Raw genomic sequence first — 26,111 nt, 5'->3', positions numbered from 1 at the left:
TAAAATGTTTTTAAAACTTTTGGAGCTGGACATAGTGTGTGGGGAGCAGGAAAGAGACTGGGGCTTGCATGTCAACTGGGATCAGCCCTAGTCCTGAGGTATGATCCCAGCCAGAACCGTGCGAGGGCCTGGGTCTTGTTGTTGACCGGGGAGTTGGCAAGAGTGAGATGTAATGCTGTGTAGCAGCTGCCCAAGAACAAGTAGAGGTCAGACAAGACTTCCCCCCCTTGGACCTGGGCATCTTAACCACCTCCCTCCTCAGCCTCTCCCACTTGCTTCCCCACAGAAAGTAAAATAGCATCCACTCCAGAGCTAAAAGAGTTGTATGTGGGGGGATCTAAACAGAACTGATTAATAAAATATCATATTCACTTAAGATCTCACTTGGTGAAGGTCACAGGACTGAACAGGAATGAATGTAACAACCATGTCTCTGTCACTAGCAAACAGTCATAAGTGATACTGGCAACTCTAAAATTCACTTGGAAGGCACACTGGGAAATATGCAAATATGGCTCAACACCCTACAGCATTAAAACACCCAATTGCATTTATCATTGCAGTTCGGTAAAGAACCATCATGTTTCTTGTAGAACCTTATATTGATTTGTGTACGGTTCTACAAAGAACCATCCCATTTAAGGTTTTGGTATCGCTCTGAATAACATTCCAACTGGAACCTTTATTTTTAAGAGTGTAGACGAATAAGCTACCCTAACCTGTAATAGTAGGCTGTAGTGGGAATGTGAAAGTAAATTAGACTATAGCCCATCAGCATTATAGGCCTATGCAACGGCTGCGGGAGGGGTGAAGTCTGTTGTCGTTGTTGTTCTTCTTGTCTCTCTATACACAGTATGTCTGTACGTGTTTATCCTACAATGGAGGATGTGGACCAAGATTTACCAACAGAGTTTGCAATTTTTCAAAATCATGGAAGGTTCAGCAAATGCGCCCAACTTTGGTAATGATCTAAATAATAATACATTTTTTACATGAGGTAATGCAATGCACAGATTTACAGAATCATTATTATTGTGTAATACTGCATAAACCTTTATGTTGACGTTATTGGCCACTCACATAACTGTTAAAAGTTTACAATGTCATGCTTTGTTTATTTAACTGTGTTGCTGCATTTTGGTTTAATGTGGTCTTCAAATAAATTACAAGCTTACTTTACAACCTAATGTGAAATTAAATGTGAAATCTTAAATTTTCCACAGAAAAAAAAAAATGGTAATGACTTCATCTTTGGACTCTGCTCTCAACAAGGTAGTAACTGCTTGCTTAACAGTATTGCTAACTTTCTCACAAGTCCTTACCGGTTAGTGATCTCAAATCCTCTGTCTTGCAAACACAAGTGACGGCCCTCTTGACAACAACTTATGTTGCGCAACCAAAAAGTTAGGCATTCAATGGAGTGAGGTTTTCAATCCAACTCAGTTACAATAGCACTGGTGTATTATGTTTACAGTATTTTACAGTATTTTTAATAACACAATGTTCTAATTTCCCCGACTTAATCAGCAAGATCTATTGAACTGATATTGATTTCTATTTAAGCCAAGTCCATACCAACGAGAGGTGGAGAATGGACGTGGCTGGTCACGTATCCCAGACAATGAGGGCATTGAAAGGGACTACTGTGACCCAGCAAACACACAGAGGTATGTATGTTCACAACGTGTTGTTAGGATGCCGTGAGACAATGGGGATGTGTAAAAATGAAATAAAAGCATTGAAGATGTTCTTTTGTCCTACAGTTGCCAGATACTTTATCCTGTTGCAGGATACTTTTTGTAGTTAACTTTATCACCATGTCTCGTGGGCACCGCAAAGTTTGCCGCCTTGCTACGGTTTCCTCCCGGGACCAGCCAGATGCTGTCTTTGCTACCAAGTGGACCTGGTACTGGGAGGAAAACCATGGTGGCTGGACTCCATATTTGTCACCAGTATGTAGTGATGATACCTAATTGCTCCCTTCAATATGGCACAAAGAAAATAAGAAAGTGTGTGTGTGTGTGTGTGTGTGTGTGTGTGTGTGTGTGTGTGTGTGTGTGTGTGTGTGTGTGTGTGTGTGTGTGTGTGTGTGTGTGTGTGTGTGTGTGTGTCTCCTAAGACTGTGGAGGACCTAGAGAGGTGTACATCGATCCCTCCCGTGGCTCGCTGATTGAGTTTACTGCTGGAAGATTCACCTATGAAGTAAATTTGGAAGGTAGGCAGGTATCAGATGTGATTCAGTATGGTGTAGGTACAATACAGTTAAAATACTGGTCCTAAAAACAGGTTTACGGAACACTAAAGATTGAACAATGAAACATGTTGTCCCATCTGAAACTCACAGGATAGTCAAATTTCATTGTTGATAGGGAGTACCTTGTATGTTGTGTCTGTAGGTTACTCATCCATTTTTGTATACCTGTTTTAGTCTCTGAACTGAGAAATATATATTTTTAGTCATGATCCAGATAAATACAAGCTCACACACCCATAGACTGGTAAGAAGACGGCCGATGTTCAAATCATCCATAGATGTTCAGAGAGCTCCTGGGTAAGAGTGAAATACAGCAAACTCAATTGATGATTGATTTTCTAGAGGAAGGATACAACATTATGTAATTAGATTTTGGTTCACTGAGTATGATATTGGGTCTCTAGATTTGTATTATCTTTGCGGTATGATGAGGACCATGTGTTCGTTGATGACACTCGGAATGCCCTCATTTCTTTCTTAAGCACATCTAATGCCACCATTTCTTCTGTGCCACCTTTTTGGGACCAGTCTCAGTTGCCTGGGATTGGCTTTGAGGTAATACAAAACACTGAGCATTGTGTCAATACTCACTGACTGGCAGTCTGACGTTACATTGAAATAACATTGAATATGAATTAGCTTATGAGGACTTTGTCTTACTGTAAATCTGTCTTCAGCAATAAAGTGATCTGCTGTACCGATATTGTGCAGGAAAAAGTAAGATAAATTATTTTGTCTTAGTTAATGATCATACCAGATGATGTAAAGCATGGGTTGGCCAGGTTTTCCATTCCAATTTGAATGGCAAAGCAAATATATATATTTTCCATGAATGTATTTTGTAAATTAGTGTTTAGTTGCAGATTTATTTGTTAGATTAGTAATGCATAATTGACTGTATGGACACTCCCAAGACCTTAGTATTGTGTGTCCAAGCAATAGAAAGTTAAGGCTACTCAACTGTCAGCAGTTGACAAGGTCGGGGATGAACTGTGTATTGTGATTTGATAATATGGGGTGGCAGGTAGCCTAGTGGTAGAGTGTTGGACTAGTAACAGGAAGGTTGCAATATCAAATCCCCGAGCTGACAAGGTAAAAATCTGTTGTTCTGCCCCTGAACACGGCAGTTAACCCACTGTTCTTAGACCGTCATTGAAAATAAAAATGTGTTCTTAACTGACTTGCCTAGTTAAATAAAGGTAAACTATAAAGTAGGGAAACTACACAAATGTAGTTTGATCATTTCTTGGGTTCACAGTACGCTAATAAACGCTTGCTTGTCATTTCTTTTTTCTTTTTTAAAACTATTTCTTACCTTGCCACCATCACCAACAGTGCTGAAAGAAGATTTAGTAATACAACTACCATGGACTAAATTCTGGTAATAGGACTCTGGGTTGTACCAAATAAGTTTGGATAGAGGACAGATGTCATAAAATGGTCAATAATAATTGATAATTTTAACCAACTTTGGATCTAAATAGAACTTTGTCAGGTGTGTCCATTAGTCTCCTCCCATGCCACCAACATGTACCCCTCCTCCTTTAGTACCTTTAGGGCCTATGGTAATTTCATGTTGTATGTTTTATGAAGATGAAAACACAAATCTCTATCCATCAATAAAGTTGAATATGAAACTGATGTTATCTTGAATGTTTGTAAATGTAATTTTCAAGGAAATACTTTAATATTAAACTTCTGAAAACTACATTTTAAATCTGAATCTGAATATTGAAAAAAATGTCTATGTGAATGCAAAAGCCTAGTTATCAAGTTTGTCGCTAGGAGTTGAACTATGGTCCTATGACCTTTTGCCTTGACAAAGACGAGAGGCCAGGAAAACTGGTAGAAATGGGATTCATACTTGGAAGACGACAAAATAATTCAAGTCCAAAAGCAAATTCTGTCCTATTGTCACGGCTCTCGTCGGAATGAGGATCGGACAAAAGCGCAGCGTGGTAAGTGTTCATGATATTTTATTACTCAAAAAACACTCTTAACAAAATAACAAGGTGAAAAAAAACGAAACAGTTCTGTCAGGTGTTGACACTAAACATAAATTAACTACCCACAAAACACAGGTGGGGAAAAAGGCTGCTTAAGTATGATTCCCAATCAGAGACAACAATAGACAGCTGCCTCTGATTGGGAACCACACTCGGCCAAAAACAAAGAAATAAAGAACCTAGAATGCCCACCCTAGTCACACCCTGGCCTAACCAAAATAGAGAATAAAAGCCTCTATGGCCAGGGCGTGACACCTATGGTTAACAACTCCTCGATTAATACCTATTGTAGGTTAGTCGAACAAGAGAAAAACAAACCATATTCAGAAGAACCTCACCGGGACAGAAAAACAGGAACTTAATGAACTAATGAAAGACTCATCTTTGGTTATCAAACCTGTGGTTGTTTTAGACTATGAAAAATACAAATAAGAGATTCTGAGACAACTCAGTAATGAACCTTTCTATAGAAAACTGAGTGTTGTTCCCACACAAGTGGAGCAAGCCATATTAAACAACCTTATCTCAAAACCTGAATATGAATAGCTTTGCTGCAAATGTGCCATACCTCCATGCCTGTACATTTTGCCTAAATTACACAAACTTAAAACACAAGGAAATTATTCAGGCAGACCAGTGGTTGCAGGATTAGGCTCAATGCTAGAGCCATTATCGAACTTTGTAGACTATTTGATTAAATCTCATGTGTAAGCATTGCCATCATATGTGAAAGACTCTATAGACTTCATAAATAAGATCTCACCAATAACGGGATTAACAAAAGACTGTATTTTGGTCACATTAGATGTCGAGTCTATATACCAGCATTCCCCACACGGGTGGGCTGGCAGGCCTAGCTCACTATTTGAGAGACTGAGATACTAACAAATACCCACCAACAAACTGTATTCTAGAGCTGGCTGAATATGTTTGGACGTATAACTATTTCAGGTTTGATGATGAATACTCCCTCCAAACGAATGGAACATCGATGGGCTCCACATTCGCTCCAAGCTATGCTAACCTTTATGTGGGTCATTTTGAAGAACGTTTTGTTAAGAATGAAAATGAAATCCATTCTTGAATAAAATCCTGAAATGGTATCGATAAATTGACTACATTTTTTTTGCATATGGAGAGGAACGGGAGAAGAGCTGTCAGACTTTAGGCATTACTCAATGACATTGACCCCAATCTCAAAATCACTATTGAATGTGACACTAAACGTGTTCACTACCTCGATATGTGGATTGAGAAATCAAATGGAATCCTGTTCACAACTCTGTACAGAAATAATAAATAGTCTGATTCAGACAGATTGGGTTAAATGCAGAAGACACATTTCAGTTGAATGCATTCAGTTGTGTCCCCCTTTCCCTTATTACAGGGGGACAGCTTCCACCCTGAGCCATTAAAAAGAAGACATCCAAGAAGCAAGAAGTCAGACTGCGCCATATATGGATAAAAGCGTCTGCTAAATGGCATATATTATTCTTGGGCTGTGGTAATATTTGTTTGTAAATAAACTTCTTATTTTCTACTAGAATAAATGCATTTTCTGAACACCCCACAACATTAAGTACACATTAAACATCCAAGAATACACATTTTCCTACCTCAGGCATTAAAGCCCTCCATTTTTGACAGCTTGTGGATTTTCCTCATTGGCTGGCTGTTCTGGAGTATCCAGCAACATCCATAAATAAAGTCAATAACTCAAACCTGTCACAGGTTTACAACCCATTACAATGAAATAAGTGATGGGGTTGAGTATGATAGGTTGAGTTTTGGCCTCTGCTCCTCATGTGGTGAAGGACAGGAGATCACATGGTGTGCATGGAATTAATAGATTGTATATTTTTATGGGTTAAAGTATCATTTTGATAAGTACTCGTTTCCATCTTTATTTCATGTAATAGGGTTGAGTTGGTCAGCTCGACGATCCCCCACCTGACTTTAATTATTAAAAAAAAAATACAGACATAAAATAATGTGATTACTTTCCTATTTCTGTACCATGCAGTTGAACAGTGTTGAACGATGTCACTTCCTGTTATTGATGGCACATCAGGGTGGACTGACCATTTTTATTAGCGGAGTTTGTTTGCCGTGACGGGACTGAGTCAAGACTGAGGGACAGAGCTAAATTGTGTGATTTTAATTAATAATCATGCATTTATTTGATAAAAAATACTTTCTCAACAAAATAACAAAAATATATGTTTAAATTAATGGACAAAGTTATTAATTATGTGCACATTTTAATATTAATTCCCCAAGTAAAAATGAAGTGAAACGCCTGGGGGAAATGACACAATTCTTAGTGTCAGTAAAAAAATAAGATTTTTTTATAATAAAGTTGAAATTAATTCTATATGTATTTAAATTCATTATACTGAACATTTAAATGTATATACAAAATATTTTAACATTTCATCTTGGTGACCCAATACTTGAAATACATTATAAAAAGTCAGAGGGACTAAAATATTACCCGAGCCCACGAAGGACCCACGTGCCGCTCCCATGAGGACTATCTACGAAAAGCAGCGGGGAAGCGCAATAGATTTCTAAGAAGAGGCTACACAATGTGTGGATGAAACTCTTATTTTGGCATTAGAGAAAACACGAGATTAATTTCTACAAAAAAAAACACCAACTAGAGCTAAAGAACGCTCTGTTAACCACCACATATACGTTGAACTCGTACAAAGTGGGAGATGCAAGGAACACTGGCATGGACCCAGTTTTGCCAGATTAATTTAATTAAGAAACCCACCAGAGGTCGCAAATTACGGGACAAATTGGTCCATGCCAACAGCCAGCCACAAAATAAAATGAGCCCGGCTCTATTACGCCCACTTCCGAATGATAGCTATAAATGCAGAGGTTGCGCAACAAGATGAAGTGTGAATATTTCTGCCACTCACATACATGAAAACGGTTCCAAATAAATTACATTATTACGTGCTCCACCACCCATGTTACCTACATGATTAAATGTCCACGTGGGCTGTGTTTTGTAGGTAAAACCCCTCGTCCTCTAAAACAGAGATTATTCAGTCGCAGTACATTTTTATGACCAAAAACATTCATACCTTTAGATTTGTGGCATAGAGAATGTCAAGATATCAGACACGGGAGGTTATATAAATAATACTCTGAACAAAAAATCGATATATTTTTTTCACCCTCCATACATTAGTCCCAAAAGGTCTTAATGATGAAATGCCCATGCATGTTATTATGTAAATGTGAACATGAATTAATGCCACCACTTCAGACTGCTCTGACATTTTTTCTTGCACTGTGCCCAATGATTTGTGAAGGCTACCTTGGTGGGTCGATGTCCTCATTGTGGTTTTGGAGACGTGTTCGGTGCGTTTTATGTGCACACTTTATCGGAATACTTGTGAGGTGCACATTGTTATATTTGGTAACACTTGCTTGTTTTCGCTAGACTCCAACCCCATGCAGCGCATTGGATAGATGTGGGCGGAGCAGTGTTTACATAGGGGTGCAAGTTATAAACACTCACAAAAGCTCTGACGAAGGCCTTGAGGCCGATATATAAAGCTTAAAAAAGAGCAGTGATACTGGCAAGAGCAGTGTGCGGGTTTATTCATTTTTCTCAATTCAAGTCTATGGCCATTGACGTGCACTGGGTTTTATGCAAATATGGTTTTAATACAAAAAAGTCTAAATAGCAACCTGAACACCGGTCTGTCTGCACATTCTTAAATTGGTTTAGTGTTGATAGCCAAAGCAGTTTAAGCACAAGAGCAGTTGGAAGAAGGCAAATAATAACTAGACAATTACATTTCCTGTAGTAAATGTGTGTGCTTGCTAGTCTTAGAGTATTTATGGTGGTGAAATAGTAGTGGTAGTGACGGCAGTAGTAATGGTAGTAGTAGTTAAATAAAGGTTAAATAAAACATTTATAAGATAGTAGTAGTGGTAGTAATAACGTTTTCATAGTGCTGAGGTGACTAGTGTGGGCTGTCTCCAAAACATCCCTACTAGGTTCATTCCCACGTGGGCAATTATTGTCTGTGGATCTTCAACTGACCACAAAGGGTGGGTCAACTCTTACTAATTGTTGTAGGCCTGGATTATTCTGTGGTATACATGTATTTCCCGGTGAGGGGTCTTCCGACAACTAGTTGTTTTCAAAAAGAGAGAGCTAAGCTCCACTCAAACCAACCGGGTCACCCATCTTGGTCTATCCCTGCTTGCCCACAGATGTTAGCTTACTCTTTCCCAGAGGTGACCTGTCATTTAGGGCAGGTGGGGCAGAGCCCAGAAGACTGAAACAACACTGTAGAAACATAGACATAGAAACACCAGCTTTTCATCAGGTATTTTAAACTGTTTATTAATTATGAAAAATATTAACATTCGACCCATTAAGCCACTAGGTAATTCGACTGCAGGAAAGGGCTTAACCAAAATCTTCAAGCTTCTGACAAATCAATCTGCTCCTGCTCTGTCTGCCCCAGCATCTGCCCTTTCCCTATCTCTTACTTTGCTATTTATACATTTTGCCCATGCCTCTCTTAATTACAGGCATACAAGACGTTGTCTCCTTTACACGTGATGTCTAAACAGAGTTAGGTAACACATTGTCTTCTTCACATATGACGAGGATCCACAGTGACATCTAATTCAACGCCCACGTGCCATTCGGCAGCTCCACCAGCTCTAACCACAGGAGGCTGCTGAGCGGCTCATAATAATCGACAGAACCGAGCTAATGGAATACATGGAAACCATGAGTTTGATGTATTTTATAACATTCCACCAATTCCGCTCCAGCCATTGCCACCAGCCCAATCTCCCCAATTAAGGTGCCGCCAACCTGTGGCTCTAACACAGGGCTTGAGTTCGACGAGGGTGACGCTATATAAGTTCAACTTCCGCCCTCCGGCAGTGGAACATCTGTAGTCTACCCGCACCCGCCACTTCCTCCCCGCCTCTTCAACAGCTTGCTGTTGTTTCCTCTTTTTCTGCTTCTTTGTTTCAGTATTAACAGTCCGGTTGGGGCTGGAGGAGTTATCAGGTCACAATGACCAGGCTCATTCATGACAATAGGCTATGGGTTAGTTATAGTGATCTACTTTGGGGTGATTTGTAGGTGTGGAGTTATTATAGTGGGTTATAGTGGGCTAGTAGTAATGGTAGTATCAGTAGCGTCTGCAACACTAGTGGTGGTGGTAGTAGAGGTTTACCGCAATAGTTGTAGTATTAGCACTAAATAGTACTGTAACGCTTTATTGAAGCAATCTATGTTTAGTCAGTCTGCTCATCTGAAATTCTCTCTTATTTTTTACTCCTTTTTCTCCCCAGTTGGTAGCCTTGGGACAGCCTTGTCCCATCGCTGCAACTCCCGTACAGACTCGGGAGAGGCCATGGCCGAGAGCCATGTGTCCTCCGAAACACGACCCAGCTAAGCATCACTGCTTCTTAACACGTGCTCGCTTAACCCAGAAGCCAGCTGCACCAATGTGTCGGAGGAAACACAGTACAACTGGCGATGAAGTCAGCGTGCATGAGCCCTGTCACCACAAGGAGTCGCTAGAGCGTGATGGGACAAGGACTTCCCAGCCAGCCAAACCCTCCCCTAATCCGGACGATGCAGGGCCAAATGTGCGCCGCCTCATGGGTCTCCTGGTCGCGTCCAGCTGCGACACAGCCCGGGATCAAACCCGGATCTGTAGTGACGCCTCTAGCACTGCGGTGCAGTGCCTTAGACCATTGCGCCACTCAGGAGGCCCCGCTCATCTGAAATTAAAAGTGTACTATTCTAATCTATGGAGTTTTAATGCAAATTTGAAATGCTTATTGTTGAGGGAGAGAAGTTGAGTAGGGAGAGAAGTTGAGCATAAAAACAACCAACCTAAAGCTATTAATGCACCTAGCAAGCTAATGTAGCTACCTAGCACTCCTGTCAGGTACCTAGCTACAGTTAAAACATGAAAAGGAGAGCCAAACACTCTAGCTCAAATGCAATAATTTAAAAACCTAATATCCAACATTTTGACAGACATGCTGTCTTCATCAGGTTATACAGTTACCCATAGCTGGCTAGCTAGTTTTATAGTTATGTAATTTATTCCAATACATTTCAGAATTCCCCAAAATATGTATATGAAGCTAGCTACTTTTTATAAGCTCCTCACAATGAGACTTAGCCAATTTGAGCATCAATCCTATTTGCCAAAGCTAAAATCAATTTCATCTATATATATATTTTTAGTAAGCTATTGTCAAGCTCACAAATGGAAAAAATGCAGCCATGTTGGACACTTTGCGGCCACCGGACTTTGATACGTGACTACAGTTTTCACTGAATTGTGGGTCATATTAACCCCACAAGTGATCAAAGTTCTTCACTTGCTCCCTCTAGCTAAACCGAGGGTAGAGGGGGCAACGTTTGTGAATTAGATTGATTGGTGATGCAAAATGTTTTATAGTTTATAAAGTCTAAATATAATCAACTTGATCTATTGACAAGCTACACATTTTAACATTGGTTCATTTTTAAATGGTTCAAGAACATTGGCAAACCCAAATTTGACCATTGAAATCTATGGAGGTTTTATGCTCATTTGTATGGTTATATTTCAAAAAGTACAAAAAGCATCAACAATCTAAGTTGAGTCAGTCTGTACATGTCAAAGTTCATTTGGTGTTTGCATCTTTAAGGATTCAAGAGCAGTGGCTAATCCAAATACTTCACATTTAAGCCTTTGGAGCGTTTATGCAAATTTTAAATGGTTATAGTTAAAGTATAAACGGTATCAAAAAGCTGTACACAAGCACACTATTCCAGACCGGTCTGCACGTTTTAAAGTTTGAATGGTATTTCTATGTTAAACGGTTGAAAACTAGTAGCGACCACAATTTCCCCCATTCAATCCAATGGCCATTGAAACATTGGATTTCACGCAAATATGGTTGTAGTGTGGAAAGTATAAGTAGTATCCAAAAGTTGTTTTCAAGCAAAATTAAGACAGTCAGCATGCACATTTTAAAGTTATTTTGGTGTTGGTAGCTTTTACGGTTTTGGCACTACAGATGGCAGAGTAAGGCAAATCAAACAAAAAAAATTCAGCAAGCACACCTAATAAGAGTATGTCAGAGTGCCAGAATGGCCTTGCTGTCAGCAAGCATACCTTGCTGAAACCTAATAAGAGTATGTACATTGTACATATGTGCCTTCAGCAAACACACGAAAAACAGAACTAAAAAGCATATAGCATACTGTAGAGTATCTAACGTATGCTTGTAATATTATAAATTAGCTTGTGATGACTTTTTCTTACTGTAAATATGTTTTCATCAGAGAGTAATGTGGTCAAGGTCAAAGCAATACAAAGCTGTACACAAGAACATTTGAGAAAATGACAGTGGGGGTTCACAAACCCACTGTTGGGAGAGTGCTAAACTCTGGCCAAAATAATTAACATTTAACATTTAACATTTAAGTAATTTAGCAGACGCTCTTATCCAGAGCGACTTACAAATTGGTGCATTCACCTTATGACATCCAGTGGAACAGCCACTCTACAATAGTGCATCTAAATCTTTTAAGGGGGGTGAGAAGGATTACTTTATCCTATCCTAGGTATCCCTTAAAGAGGTGGGGTTTCAGGTGTCTCCGGAAGGTGGTGATTGACTCCGCTGTCCTGGCGTCGTGAGGGAGTGTGTTCCACCATTGGGGAGCCAGAGCAGCGAACAGTTTTGACTGGGCTGAGCGGGAACTGTACTTCCTCAGTGGTAGGGAGGCGAGCAGGCCAGAGGTGGATGAACGCAGTGCCCTTGTTTGGGTGTAGGGCCTGATCAGAGCCTGGAGGTACTGAGGTGCCGTTCCCCTCACAGCTCCGTAGGCAAGCACCATGGTCTTGTAGCGGATGCGAGCTTCAACTGGAAGCCAGTGGAGAGAGCGGAGGAGCGGGGTGACGTGAGAGAACTTGGGAAGGTTGAACACCAGACGGGCTGCGGCGTTCTGGATGAGTTGTAGGGGTTTAATGGCACAGGCAGGGAGCCCAGCCAACAGCTAGTTGCAGTAATCCAGACGGGAGATGACAAGTGCCTGGATTAGGACCTGCGCCGCTTCCTGTGTGAGGCAGGGTCGTACTCTGCGGATGTTGTAGAGCATGAACCTACAGGAACGGGCCACCGCCTTGATGTTAGTTGAGAACGACAGGGTGTTGTCCAGGATCACGCCAAGGTTCTTAGCGCTCTGGGAGGACACAATGGAGTTGACGTGATGGTGAGATCAATGGCTCAGTGGTAGAGCATCAACCAGGGTAGTGGGTGATTGGCGTAGAAGATCATGAAACGGGCAGTCTGCCTTCCCGGGAGGAAGAGCAGCTCCGTCTTGCCGAGGTTCAGCTTGAGGTGGTGATCCGTCATCCACACTGATATGTCTGCCAGACATGCAGAGATGCGATTCGCCACCTGGTCATCAGAAGGGGGAAAGGAGAAGATTAATTGTGTGTCGTCTGCATAGCAATGATAGGAGAGACCATGTGAGGTTATGACAGAGCCAAGTGACTTGGTGTATAGCGAGAATAGGAGAGGGCCTAGAACAGAGCCCTGGGGGACACCAGTGGTGAGAGCGCGTGGTGAGGAGACAGATTCTCGCCACGCCACCTGGTAGTAACGACCTGCCAGGTAGAACGCAATCCAAGCGTGGGCCGCGCCGGAGATGCCCAACTCGGAGAGGGTGGAGAGGAGGATCTGATGGTTCACAGTATCGAAGGCAGCCGATAGGTCTAGAAGGATGAGAGCAGAGGAGAGAGAGTTAGCTTTAGCAGTGCGGAGCGCCTCCGTGATACAGAGAAGAGCAGTCTCAGTTGAATGACTAGTCTTGAAATTGATACAATTTAATTAATTAATTGATACACTGTAGGTTTCTTAAAGAGATATTGTTACTGTAATTTAGTTATTCCAATATGTTTTCATTAATTTAATTCCCTTAATCTATTTGATGAGAATTTGTAAGATTCTTGTTTGCATAAAATAGACGGAGACCAGTCTTTTCAATAATAGGTAACAGAATTTATTCTCGGAGCGCGCTCCCACGAGCAACAGTTTATATACAATAACATGATGTAATTTCATTGCTTGTAAAATGAATCCCCTCCTCCCGACCGAGACAAAGGGAACTTTAAAAGTACATTCTGAGTTCATTCTGACGCACTAGCACATACAGAGGACACACAACACAGCTGAATTAACTTTTGACTCCTCACCATTATCGATCACCACTTAGCTGACAGTTCTAATTAACAGACAACCTAGGAATGCACTCACAGCCTTATCTAAAAAAAAACAGAGCTCAGTTTCGTCGGTTCAACTATAGGTTAACTACCTTATCTGTTTACTTAATCCACAAACCATTCCTTTCTTCCTAGTTGGAATGGTGTTCATTAACTTTAATTACTCCTTGTCCATGTCACACAATCCCTTCTTATGAACTCATATTGTTAATCAGATATAATAAAACTGAGTATAAGTTCACTTAGTTACAGTTCTATTTAAAATTAGAATATTGTTTGTTCATAATATTTCTAACAGATAGTTATATCAATATTCATTTATTGAACAGCTTCTAATGGAAATTACCATTTGAATGGCACCTTTGTTAGTCTTACTAATTGTAAATGATTCCACACTGAAATAGGTTCATTCATGCTCAGATGATCAAATCCTCAGGAAGAAGCATCGATGAGAAAGTTTTTTGGGGTGATTGACTCAACATGTTGACAGTATTTGCAGAGACAACATTGACTGGAGACTATGTGGAGCAAATAGAACTGCCTACGGAAAAGGTGGGATGCCACTACTACTATGAATAACTATTGAATTGGCACAGAAAATGTGCTTGCCTATGTCTGTGAACATCATAGATCATAATGGGGCTAAAAACAAGTTACTGTGCGGGATGCTAAGTTCTCCCACAGCTACACCAGCCAGCAAGGTCCATGTTTGTTTGTCATGTGCTGGTGGGAGACTTCCCTGAGGGAAACTTCAGCTATGTGAAACCACCTCCTAAAGAAACAGGAGGATCCATCTTCTATGACAGCTGTGTGGACAACATCCAAGACTCCAATGTGTTCGTAGTTTTTGAAATTATCAGGTTTACCCCCAGTGCCTCATACAGAACAGTGATGGTAACTCTACTATTAAAGCTCAGACAAATCATACAAAAAAAATGCCTGGACGTGTATCTCGGCAAAAGCCTGGCCCTGCCAGCCAAACCCAATTTTTTTATTCTGCCGTTGTTTGCTCTGGATTATTTGTTGGCCATTACGCATTTGGAATCGTTGCTGTTAAGGTTGAATACACTGACAATATTAATGAAGTTGACTGTTTGTTTACCAATAAAGGTATGTGTTGGAGCACGTGTGTGTGAGCCCTACTGTACTACGTCACATTTACCATTTTAGGACATCTTCATTTGATCACTCTTTTGTTGCTGAGAATGGGTCTAATGAACTAGAAGTAACATAGTATGTAACATATGTAACCATACCAAATGTACATTAAGGCAAAATCGAAAGGAGGGTGGTTGGTCTGGGTGAATAACACAAATGTCTAGCAACCCAAAAGTTGTGTGTTTGAATCTCATCACAGACAATTTTAGCAGCTACATACTAATTTTTAGCTACTTTGTAACTACATAGCATGTTAGCTAACCTTTTAACCTAACCATTAGCCTAACTAACGTTAGCCAGCTAGCTAATGTTAGCGCTAGCAACCTAGCTAACCTTAGCCACAACAAATTGGAATTCGTAACTTAAGTTTGCAAATTTGTAACATATATTATATTTGGAAAATGTGTAATGTATTGTATGAATTGCATTTCATAACATATTGTATGTATTACAATTTGTAACATATTGTACGAATTGCAGTTCTTAACATATCATATGAATTGTCATTCGTAACATATCACACGAAATGGATAATGAACATCCACAAATTAATACATACCATACATACCGTAACATATACTAAATGGAGTCTCTCAGATTTACGTACAGAACAATATGAAATGCTCTGAGACCACATTGGCAAGAAATGCAAACTTTTTAAAAAACCTTTATTTAACTAGGCAAGTCAGTTAAGAACAAATTCTTATTTTCAATGAAGGCCTAGGAACAGTGGGTTAACTGCATGTTCAGGGGCAGAACAACAGATTTGTACCTTGTCAGCTCGGGGATTTGAACTTGCAACCATCTGGTTTCTAGTCCAACACTCTAACCACCCAAACTTATAGAGTATGAGTTAATAAAAATGCTTCTAAACTTCTACATTTCCAATTTGCACATTTCAAGTGCTATGGTGGCAGAGAGGAATGGTCACTGCATTGTAGAGAAAGAATACTTTTCTCTTTGTTTCTTTTGAAATTCTGTCAGGCTATAGCCTTGAGATATCCAGCATGTCAGTCACAAAACATAAGGATTTTGCACAATAAACACTTTCTTCATTTCTATATTAGAAAGCTGATAAAAGACATATTAGAAGCGCAAATGTTATGAATTAAAATCCAGCCAAGGCTGCTGTCTTCTGATGTAGTCTAGGAAACACATGTTTCACATCAAGATATCATGAAATTCTAACAAGCAAAGCTTTGGGGTGGCGCAGAGAGATAATGCTCCCGTCAAACAGTCTCAGTTTTCTCCTACCCCCAAGGGTTCAAATCCTGACCCATGTACGTACTGTATATCTTGTCAGTATGATACTGATGTAGGATCTTAATTTCACCAGTTTCTTCACAGCAGGAAAACAATCCTGAAGCGACAGGAAATGTGGATTATTATTACATTTTATCGGGGTTGACAACTTTTCTGTCAACCCCGATAAAGTGATTTTGATTTGCTTAACACTTTTTTGGTTAGTACATGATTCCATATGTGTTATTTCATAGTTTATGTCTTCACTATTATTCTACAATGTAGGAAATAGTCAAAAATAAAGAAAAACCCTGAAATGAGTAGGTGTCCCCAAACTTTTGACTGGTACTGTGTGATTTCTGGTTTCTGCAAAAATTCATCTTCGCCTGGCTGATGGAGGAGCTTTGGTTGTTTTTGGTTGATGTGGAGCTGGTTGAGAGGATTTTGATTTGTGTGGAGCTGGTGGATGCGGTTTAGAGGATTTTGATTGCTGTGGAGTTGGTGGAGACGGTTTAGAGGATTTTGATTGCTGTGGAGTTGGTGAAGGCGGTTTAGAGGATTTTGATTGCTGTGGAGTTGGTGGAGGCGGTTTAGAGGATTTTGATTGTTGTGGAGTTGGAGGAGGCGCTTTAGAGGATTTTGATTGCTGTGGAGTTGGTGGAGGGCCTTTAGAGGATTTTGATTGCTGTGAAGTTGGTGGAGGCACTTTAGAGGATTTTGATTGGTGTGGAGCTGGTGAAGGTGGTTTTGTGGATTTTGATTGGTGTGGAGCCGTGTGAGAGGATTTTGATTGGTGTGGAGCTGGTGTAGGTGGTTTATAGGGTTTTGATTGGTGTGAAGCTGGTGGAGGCGGTTTAGCGGACTCTGATTGGTGTGGAACTGGTGTAGGTGGTTTAGAGGGTTTTGATTGGTGTGAAGCTGATGATGGCTTAGTATGGCTCTTGGGTTTGGTGTGGACAAAGGGACGTGATTTTAACATGAAATTGCAGAGCATTGAAGGGGTCACTTGTGAGTGTACTATGATTGGCTGTGAGTGGATGTAGTGGGTCTCTCTTTGGACAACATTGGGGGCCGGGAGATATGTTTGTGGGGGTGGTGGTGGTGGTGGAGGAGGATGACACACAGGTCTAGAGCGTTCCTCATTCTGAATGGCCTGGTTGTTGCGGTAGGTGTACAACATGGATGCCACCAGTTCATTAGGTAGTCCCCTCTGCTGTAGGGTGTTGAGCGGGTGGGGCTCGTAGAAGTCGTGAGACCTGTCACAGTCCACCTCTGCAGCACAGGTTCCTGTAATGTAGCGCTCACAGACGTGGAGTCTTCTGCATTTCTCCTTGTCAGGACAGTATCCGTACTCTCCACTACCTTTGTTGTATGTGAAGCAAACCTGGAGACAAACACAGACCACTCCGAGTAGGTGCACATCAAATGTATTAAATGGAAATTACATTTCTTTACTCTGGATATCTACATGCTCAATTTAGAGGATATACAGTATTAGGTCATTATATTATGATGTAAATATGAACAAGACTCAAGAGAATGAAGTAAAGAAAACACTGCCAGTTGGTTATCAACCCGTCCCATGTCCACCTCAAAAATATGTTTTGTCATGCATTTAAGATGCATTAGTACATTCTCGTATGAACCCATTTTACTTACGAATTTTTTATATTTTTTATTCCAAGTAAGAATATAACATAATTTATCTTCTGAAAGTATGTTTGTGTGTGTGCTTTTAAATTGCTTCCACTAAGTTGCAAGGAGCCTGAAAATACGAGCTTACTGGGGGTAAGAGGGTGTTGTCATTCTGCAGTAGTAACATACACAGCTCCCTCCTGTCCAATTTCTCCAGGTGATGCTCTCTCAGGACTCTGATGTTGTATTCTGACGTCAGCTCATGACAGAAGCGGCACCGTTGTCTGAAAATCAAAGTTTAGTTTATTAATTGGACCATTTAAAAAAACAAGCACACATAAAATTTGAAAAAGCCATACATGCACATGAGCAAAATCAGAGGATAACACACAAAGTCTGGGACTTATTTCCATTGTGGTCCTTGAGACAAGATCGAACACAGTTAAACACAGTATGGCAGTGAAATAATAAAACAATAACACAGAAGAACATCTCTCTCTTCATTGCAGTTACATCACATGGGCACAGAAGACATCAAACATATGTTTTCTTAAATGTTTAAAGCTGCCCAGAACAAGAAAATACCTTCCCCTGCATTACTCCTGAACCTGTATAAGCACACATCAGCAACACCTCACCTGGTGCTGTGATTGTGTGCATCCCTAACACGAGGAAAGTAATCACTTAGATACCTGGGCGCAGGACCATAAATACTCCTGTAAACCAAACCTAGTCTAATCTGGGACACCCTATCCTCAAGTTAAATTCCTGAAAGCAGCTCCTGCCTATGTGAGTACGTGGACTCACCTTTAATACTACCCTGATCCGTTATATCTGGTAGCATCCCCTTCATAAATGTCGATAAACCCCGAAACCAGGAAGTACTAGCGTAGTCTAAATGGCATTGAATGAGGGCAGTGGCTAGCACTTTCATGGAGTCCTTATCAAAAGAAAGCAATAGTTTCCTAACAGGTCTACTGCCCTTCTTTTTTTAAACAGCATTTTGAGATTGATAATACTAACGGGAAAATGTTGGCGAAAGCATATAATATCAAATGAAAATGGCTATTGAACAGCTGTGTTGCTTTATAACACGCCCCAGCTTTTATGGCCGTGTTTTAGCTGGAGTAAAATGACACCATTTTGTTTGTCTTAATGACATTGTAATAACGTTTTACAGTTTCCAAAATACATACTGCAACCTCTAAATCTTAATATTTAGAACCACATTATATAGAAAAAAATCTACAAACAATATTAACCGGACTACTGCCACTACAACCAACTGTTCACAACGTGTCATTTAAATTAGCCTACATGTTGCATAATACAAGACCATTTTTTTATATAGAACATTTCAAAACAAGGCATTAATAGGTGACATCCCAGCAATATGATTAAAACACGGGATATTAGGGAGTCTGACAAGGCCTATTGACCAAAGTAATAACAAGGTTTACCCCTCATTGAATCGACACGTTCCATAAAGGTAGAATATACACAGATGTAAATTGCTGCAGCCATTACATTCCTTGTCTCTGCATAATCTCATTTTCGTCTTGGCAAATATCCGTTTGTTTCCCTCAAAGACAGCACTGGTAAACATATCCTGATTCCCTAAAACACTCTCCAGGTCATCTTCTGGCGTGCTAAAGTTGGCACGCATTTCTTCCAGCTCAAAATACCCATTATGGGCACAGAGGATTTTATAGACCAGAGCTGTTGTATCCATGTCCGTCACCGTAGATCTTCTGCCTTGACTGTTCAAATCGGTTCAAAAGCATGACTGTACATATTGACAGCAAACATGAAGGATTAGCCACATTAGTGGAATTTGCGGGTCGCCTTCAAAATAAAGGTTCCCAATAGAAAGTGATGCAAATGGTTGCAAATTGTGGAATCATGCCATATTTGGACTAGATAATGCTAAACAAGTTGGGAATGTTGTTATATAAATTCAACAAAAGACAATAATTAGCTATCTGGCAAAAAAAACAAGTTGAAAAAGCAGTGTGGATGTATTAAACTCCCAAATAATTTGTGGCATACTTACAGCCTTACCTATGGATTGTGGTTCAATTAAATGGGGTATCAGTCTACTCAGTGTTACCCACAGAACACAAATGTAAAGAATTTCCACAAATATTGGTGTTGTAGCTGTTATTGTGGGACTTTGACTGAGGGAAATGGTCTCCGCAGTCAGCCTATTGTGTGTTATGACATACAGTACCAGTCAAAAGTTTGGACACACCTACTAATTCAAGGGTTAAAAACTATGAAATAACACACATGGAAGCATGTAGTTTACCAAAAAATTGTTATTGTGGGACTATCATTTGTTTTTCAACAGAACAATGACCCAACACACCTCTAGGCTGTGTAAGGGCTATCTGACCAAGAAGGAGAGTGATGGAGTGCTGCATCAGATGACTTGGCCTACACAATCACCCGACCTCAACCCAATTGAGATTGTTTGGGATGAGTTGGACTGCAGAGTGAAGGAAAAGCAGCCAACAAGTGCTCAGCATATGTGGGAACTCCTTCAAGACTGTTGGAAAAGCATTCCAGGTGAAGCTGGTTGAGAGAATGCCAAGACTGTGCAAAGCTGTCATGAAGGCAAAGGGTGGCTACTTTGAAGCATCTAAAATATATTTCTTTAACACTACATGATTCCATATCTGTTTTTCCATAGTTTTGATGTCTTCACTATTATTCTACAGTGTAGAAAATAGTACAAATAAAGAAACCCTTCAATTAGTAGGTGTTTTCAAACTTTTGACTGGTATTAGACTCCAGAATTGCATTTGGGGGCATACTTGTATTTCACTGTACAGCCTATGGATTGTGGCTCAATGAAATGGGGTATCAGTCTACTCAGTGACACCCACAGAACACAGCTGCAATGAGATTACACAAATATTAGCGTGATAGCTCATATTGTGGGACTGAAACCACTGTGAAATGAGCCACATAAAGCTTACCAGACATCCTACTATGTGTATTGATGATTTACTAGTCAAAGTCCCACAATAAGAGCTATGGCACTAATATTTGTGTAAACTCTTCACAGTTTAGTTCTGTGTGTGGCACTGAGTAGACCGATAACCAATTTCATTGATCCACAATCCATAGGCTGTACAGTGAAATATAAGTATGCCCCCAAATGCAATTCTGAAGTCTAATACATCCACAGTGCGATTTCAACAGATTGAATTTAGCATTCTCTAATGAAAATATGCTTAGACTGCACTATTTGTATCCATTTGTATCACTTTCAATTAATTTTTAAGGCTAGGGGCAGCTAATGATCCTCTGTGGCCAAAACATGTTTTAGTAGCCTATTTTGAATGATTTTTAAAATTCTCTATAGACAGGAGTACGCTATATAATTTTGACAATTTCATTCAATTTACTTAGGGAAAGCTGCTTCCCATTGCCTTATGCCTTAAGTGCAGGAGCGGTCTTTTTCCAAGTCTGTCCATTTAGACCAGTGGTTCCCAAACTGTGGAGCGAGGGGGTTGGCAAGGGTGGCGCTGGGGTCCCCCCCTCCCACATTTTTTTTATACTTTTGTCTTTATAAAATTATTCCCTCATTCAATGAATCAGAGATAAATGGATAAGGTTGGCTACTTCAAAAGAAAGGTATCTAACTAGACACAGTTATATACAAGGCTAAAATATTCATGTTTTGGGGGAGATCTATGCACTGCAAATTATTTGCCAATCAGGCTATTCTTAGAATATGTTTTACGTTGTTGCAATTACATGGCTACTGTTTAATAGAGGGGAATTCATTTTAAATTTGTGAATCCCAGCTTTCCAATAGTGTAGATTTGTTTAGGCTCTACAGTGCCGGTGGAAAGGAACAACAAAATGTATGCATAGTTAGCTATAGTTAACTTGTGAGATAACTGCTACAAGTTATGTTTTGAATTGTTGATCTAATTAGTCTGTCTGTCTGTTATTATTTTATGCACCTGCTGCTGAAATGTTGCGCTCTCTCTCCTCGAGCAATGGCCCACTCGCACTGGCACACACACAGCACCACAGACATGCACTGAAGGTCATTCTGATAATGACTGATATGTATACTGAACACAAATAGAAACACAACATGTAACATGTCCCATGTTCCATGAGCTGAAATAAAAGATCCCTGAAATTTTCCATACACACAAAAGCTTATTTCTCTCAGATTTTGTGCACAAATGTGTTTACATCCCTGTTAGTGAGCATTTCACCTTTACTAATATAATCCATCCACCTGACAGGTGTGGTATGTCAAGAAGCTGATTAAACAGCATGGTCATTACACAGGTGCACCTTGTGCTGGGGACAATAAAAGGCTATTCTAAAATGTGCAGTTTTGTCACACGACACAATGTAACAGATGTCTCAAGTTTTGAGGGAGCGGGAATGCAGGAATGTCCAACAGAGCTGTTGCCAGAGAATGTAATGCTCATTTCTCAACCAAAGTCATTTTAAAGAATTTGGAATTACGTCCAACCAGCCTCACAACCACAGACCACATGTAACCAAACCAGCCCAGGACCTCCACATCCGGCTTCTTCACCTGCGGGATCGTCTGAGATCAGCCACCTGGACAGATGATGAAACTGAGGTGTATTTGTGTCTGTAATAAAAACCCTTTTGTGGGGAAAAACTAATTCTGATTGGCTGGCCTGACTCACAAGTGGGTGGGTTGCGGACAGCTCTGGCCCAAGACATGTACTGATAATACTGTATGTAGTAAAACCTTCAGGTTTCAAACAATTAAATAGGCATACTTAGGCATACCATGCGTCCTCCAAAACACAACCCTGCCAAGCCGCACTGCTTCTTGACCCACTGCTTGCTTAACCCAGAAGCCAGACACATATGTCTGAGGAAGCACAGTCCAGCTAACAACTGAAGTCAGCTTGCAGGCGCCCGGCCCGCCACAAAGAGTTGGTAGAGCACGATGGGGCAAGGAAATCCCGGCGGGCTGAACCCTCCCCTAACCCAGACGACGCTGGGCCAATTGTGCGTTGTCTCATGGGTCTCCCGGTCACGGCCGGCTGTGACACAGTCTGGGATCAAACCCGGGTCTGTAGTGATGCCTCAAGCACTGCGATGCAGTGCATTAAACCACTGCGCCACTCGGGAGGCCCAAAAAACTATTACCACAGGATTGCATTTAGAATTGTTGCTCATTGATTAGGCTTATAAAAAAGCTGTCTGACACATGTTCCGCTAAAAGGCCCTGTATCTGTATGCTGTGCATGTGATAAATAACATACATAAAGAATATAATACACACATGCCAATTCAATTCCACAAAATTATGCAAATTAAGACAGGCCAATAACCATGACTGGTCAAATGCATTTCCATCAACTGGTATTTCTATCAATTAATAGGCTAAAAAGCATTATTTCGCAATGGGATTTTTTTTCTTCTCCCGGACAATTGTCAGGTGGCAATTTTACTTAATCTGCAAAAAAACAAAACAAAAAAAACAGCTATTACAGGCTAACTGGAAACCCTGTCTAGCAGTGATGCTTGGAGAAGTGGGTATACTCTAATTTTGCCCCCCCCCCCCCAATCCAAAAAGGCTTTCCGGTGAAGGAAAGGCACTCTGTGTGAAAAATGCTGTTTTCCTACAGTTTTTTTTCTTCAGTTTTACTACACATCTTCAGGTTTTCACTAAAAATAACACTTTTTAATAGAAAGTCCACAACAATGCTTAAAACACATCAGGAGTCCATTTTCTCTGGTCTGGGAAAAATATAAATATTTGGAGGGTGTGGTTGCCTTTTAATTGAATTGCTCACCTAGCAAGTGACCATTTGGCTAGCCATGTGTTTGTACTGTTCAATGTAGGCCTACATGGCAGAGTTTGCAAAACAAATGCCCTCCAAATGGATACAAATTATCATGATTTCATTCTGCCAGGTAACCCTTTACCAAGTTTTTTTTGGTGAAGCCTATAGAAATGTTCACTCAAACAACAAAGATTCAACCAAGAATTCAGACCAAACTTTTTCAATACCTGGTTCCATTGTTTCCTCAGTTCCTGGTAGATAAAAGTTGAAACCTCTTACCTACAATACCAGCTACTGATGTCGTTCAATTCTGTGAGCTGCTCCAATGCGAAAACCAATTGAGCGTGTTTGCTGCCTGATATTCTGCAGAAATGAGCTGTGTGTGCTGCGCATGTGAATATATTTCACATGCTTTGCGATTATGTAGGCTACTTTGATGTCACTATTGTACTACATAATTGCTATTGTACTACATAATTGGTCTATGACCTGAGAAGGTATCTGCTGGAGCCAGACCCTATTGAAAGATACTGGAGTAATTCATAATGAGATAATTATCATTTTACCAATTAAAAATCTATCACTGTCATGTAAAAGTTATAATTTGTATGACATGCATCTGATTACAATTAGCTTGCTTACAGCAGTTGTTTTGGATTGGGCAATTCATATCAACACAAAATGTGTCACCACACACACTCAATCGCTTTCTGGCTCGCTCGCACACACACACATATATGGGAGCAACTGAATCTGCAACACCAAGGAAATTCATTCTGACTACTACTATCACATTCTGCCTTCACAGGTATCCATGCTGTTCACACTCTGCCTTCACAGTTATAAATGTTGTTGTTGCCAACAAAATCCCCCCTAATTTCTCTCTTTATCTCAGTCACTAATTCATGTTTACATGGTGAGGGTCAATGGTGAGCTCTTGGTTCTCAGTCAAATTTAAACCATAATGTCCCAGCACCAGCCTGTATGGTTTTACAGTTCTTAGCTCTGAGCTCTGGCTCGATAGTAAGGAGCAAACATGGCGTCCCACATCTGCTTCAGCATCTGCAACATCTGTGAGATCCATGGGAAAGATGAGGGATGAGCTGTGGAGAAACCATATCCAAGAATCATCATAACATTTCTCCTCTTCGTGCTGATATCTAGTCTCTTATGTGTTTAAATACTGTAGGTAGGTTGGGTGCAATCAAAAGTTAGACAAAAGCTGTATGCTAAGTGCTAGACTAGTATTAACTAAAGCAACCACATTGTTTGGATGTTGACAGTTTCTTTCAATGATTGAACAATAGGCTTACAACGTTATTTATTTTGTACCTGGATCCATTCGGACAAAAAGCATGTAGAGAAGGACCGCAGCCAGAAAAAATCTCTGAAGACGGAATAACCCACCACTGGCTACTGATAGTCCTCTGTTCAAAAGCCTAAGCAAGGCCTCAAGTTTCTGAATCACAGCACCTATAAAGCACAAACACACAGTCAGTCACACTGTCTGGCAACATTAAAGGCAATACAAATGGTTAATGCAATTGTAAGTGAGATGCACCTTGAGGTGTGTTAAGTCCAGCAACCACCACCACAGGACTGGTGTTGGGATTAGGGCTTGGATGTTGTTCTTGGCTGAGGTTCTCTTTATTCTCCACGATATCCAGTGCAGTTTGTTTCTGGTCCTCTGTGAATGCAATACCTCCCACCTCACCAAAAACCAACTCCCGTGCCTCTGTCATATGACCTAAAGGCACTAGAATATGCAGTAAATAAAGCTCTGCTACAGTCCCAAATCCTGCCAATCTCCCATTGGATGGGCAGCACAGCCAAACATGGCCTGCCTCCTGCATCATAGCTTGCTCGCCCACTTTGGTGTAGAGGAGTATGCTACAAAAAAAGATGAGGGACATGGAGAAAAACATGACTGTAGGGTGAATTGGGGAATACATTTACATGCCAATTGAAAACATAAATCACAATGTGCAGTGTCTGCAGTGTACAAAACTGTTATAATGGAAGAAATGAGAGCCTGCATATTAACTATGTTATATTTTCCTCACCACATCTGCATTATTTTTGCAGATATTTTCTCAGGGCACTCATAATGTTGCAGAATCCATGCCAGTACACCAGGCCACTGATTGAGTTCAGCCAATGCTTGAATCCCCACAATGCAGAGTGCAGCCTTCAACTCCCCATACCTGAAAGTCAGATGGACAACGGTTTAGTCCAATAATGCAATGCAACAAGGACCATGTCATAAAAGCAGAGCAAATTCTAAGAACTAATACCCACCTGCTGTCTTCTTGCTCTGCGTTTAAAAGGCTCACCAGACCTCTCTCACATGTGTCGAAAGCAGCTTGGAAATCCCTCTGAACCATTAACTGCTCGGCAGCTGCATCCAACAATCCATGTGTCAGTGCAAAATTTGAACTCAGCGGGGGGCTTTGACGGACAGATCCGAAGCTGAGAGTGTGAGCCATTGAGGTGGACGAGTTGCTCATTATTGTATTGTTGGTAGCTAACGTTATATCTATTTTAGTTGTTTGTGCCGATAAATTGTAAGACGAATCACCAACTGTCAACCAAACATTAGTAATGTTTTTACCAATATGTTAAACGTGCCGTAAATTATGTGCTGGTGGTACCTGCCTTGTACAAATTTGTTTACATTCTGAGGCAATATACACGCTCTTATTTGGCTTCCGCACTCGCCACCAAT

General features: G+C 40.5%; 2 protein-coding genes across 2 annotated transcripts; both read right to left on the bottom strand.

Moving 5' to 3' along the window:
* Positions 1-13,304: 13,304 nt before the first annotated feature.
* On the bottom strand, positions 13,305-19,421 carry LOC118392507 (zinc finger CCCH-type antiviral protein 1-like). The gene is made up of 3 exons (XM_035784544.2): positions 19,043-19,421; positions 17,731-17,866; positions 13,305-17,331 (listed from the first exon to the last, which is right to left on the bottom strand). The coding sequence occupies exons 1-3, from the start codon at positions 19,312-19,314 to the stop codon at positions 16,324-16,326; spliced, it is 1,416 nt and encodes a 471-aa protein (XP_035640437.1). The 5' UTR covers positions 19,315-19,421; the 3' UTR covers positions 13,305-16,323.
* Positions 19,422-23,130: 3,709 nt separating this feature from the next.
* On the bottom strand, positions 23,131-26,111 carry pex26 (peroxisomal biogenesis factor 26). The gene is made up of 5 exons (XM_035784543.2): positions 25,685-26,111; positions 25,450-25,590; positions 24,948-25,276; positions 24,719-24,859; positions 23,131-24,489 (listed from the first exon to the last, which is right to left on the bottom strand). Exons 1-5 carry the CDS (start codon positions 25,891-25,893, stop codon positions 24,386-24,388), a joined length of 924 nt encoding a protein of 307 aa, XP_035640436.1. The 5' UTR covers positions 25,894-26,111; the 3' UTR covers positions 23,131-24,385.

Source organism: Oncorhynchus keta, chromosome 13, assembly GCF_023373465.1.
Source record: "Oncorhynchus keta strain PuntledgeMale-10-30-2019 chromosome 13, Oket_V2, whole genome shotgun sequence".
Lineage (NCBI taxonomy): Eukaryota > Metazoa > Chordata > Actinopteri > Salmoniformes > Salmonidae > Oncorhynchus > Oncorhynchus keta.
The sequence above is the reverse complement of the archived record's forward strand: the minus strand, read 5'-3'. Positions and strand labels throughout refer to the sequence as shown.

Bases quoted from the DNA above. Each gene is read 5' to 3' on its own strand.
- LOC118392507 (XM_035784544.2), bottom strand. From the start codon at position 19,314: ATGGATACAACAGCTCTGGTCTATAAAATCCTCTGTGCCCATAATGGG. The intron at 17,867-19,042 runs GTAAACCTTGTT...TTTGATTTTCAG, and splicing joins ACGTGTCGATTCAATGAGGG to ACAACGGTGCCGCTTCTGTC. The intron at 17,332-17,730 runs GTAAGCTCGTAT...GTTTGTCTCCAG, and splicing joins ACAACACCCTCTTACCCCCA to GTTTGCTTCACATACAACAA.
- pex26 (XM_035784543.2), bottom strand. From the start codon at position 25,893: ATGAGCAACTCGTCCACCTCAATGGCTCACACTCTCAGCTTCGGATCT. The intron at 25,591-25,684 runs GTGGGTATTAGT...TCTGACTTTCAG, and splicing joins GCAGAGCAAGAAGACAGCAG to GTATGGGGAGTTGAAGGCTG. The intron at 24,490-24,718 runs GTACAAAATAAA...GTTTCTCCACAG, and splicing joins TTTTGTCCGAATGGATCCAG to CTCATCCCTCATCTTTCCCA.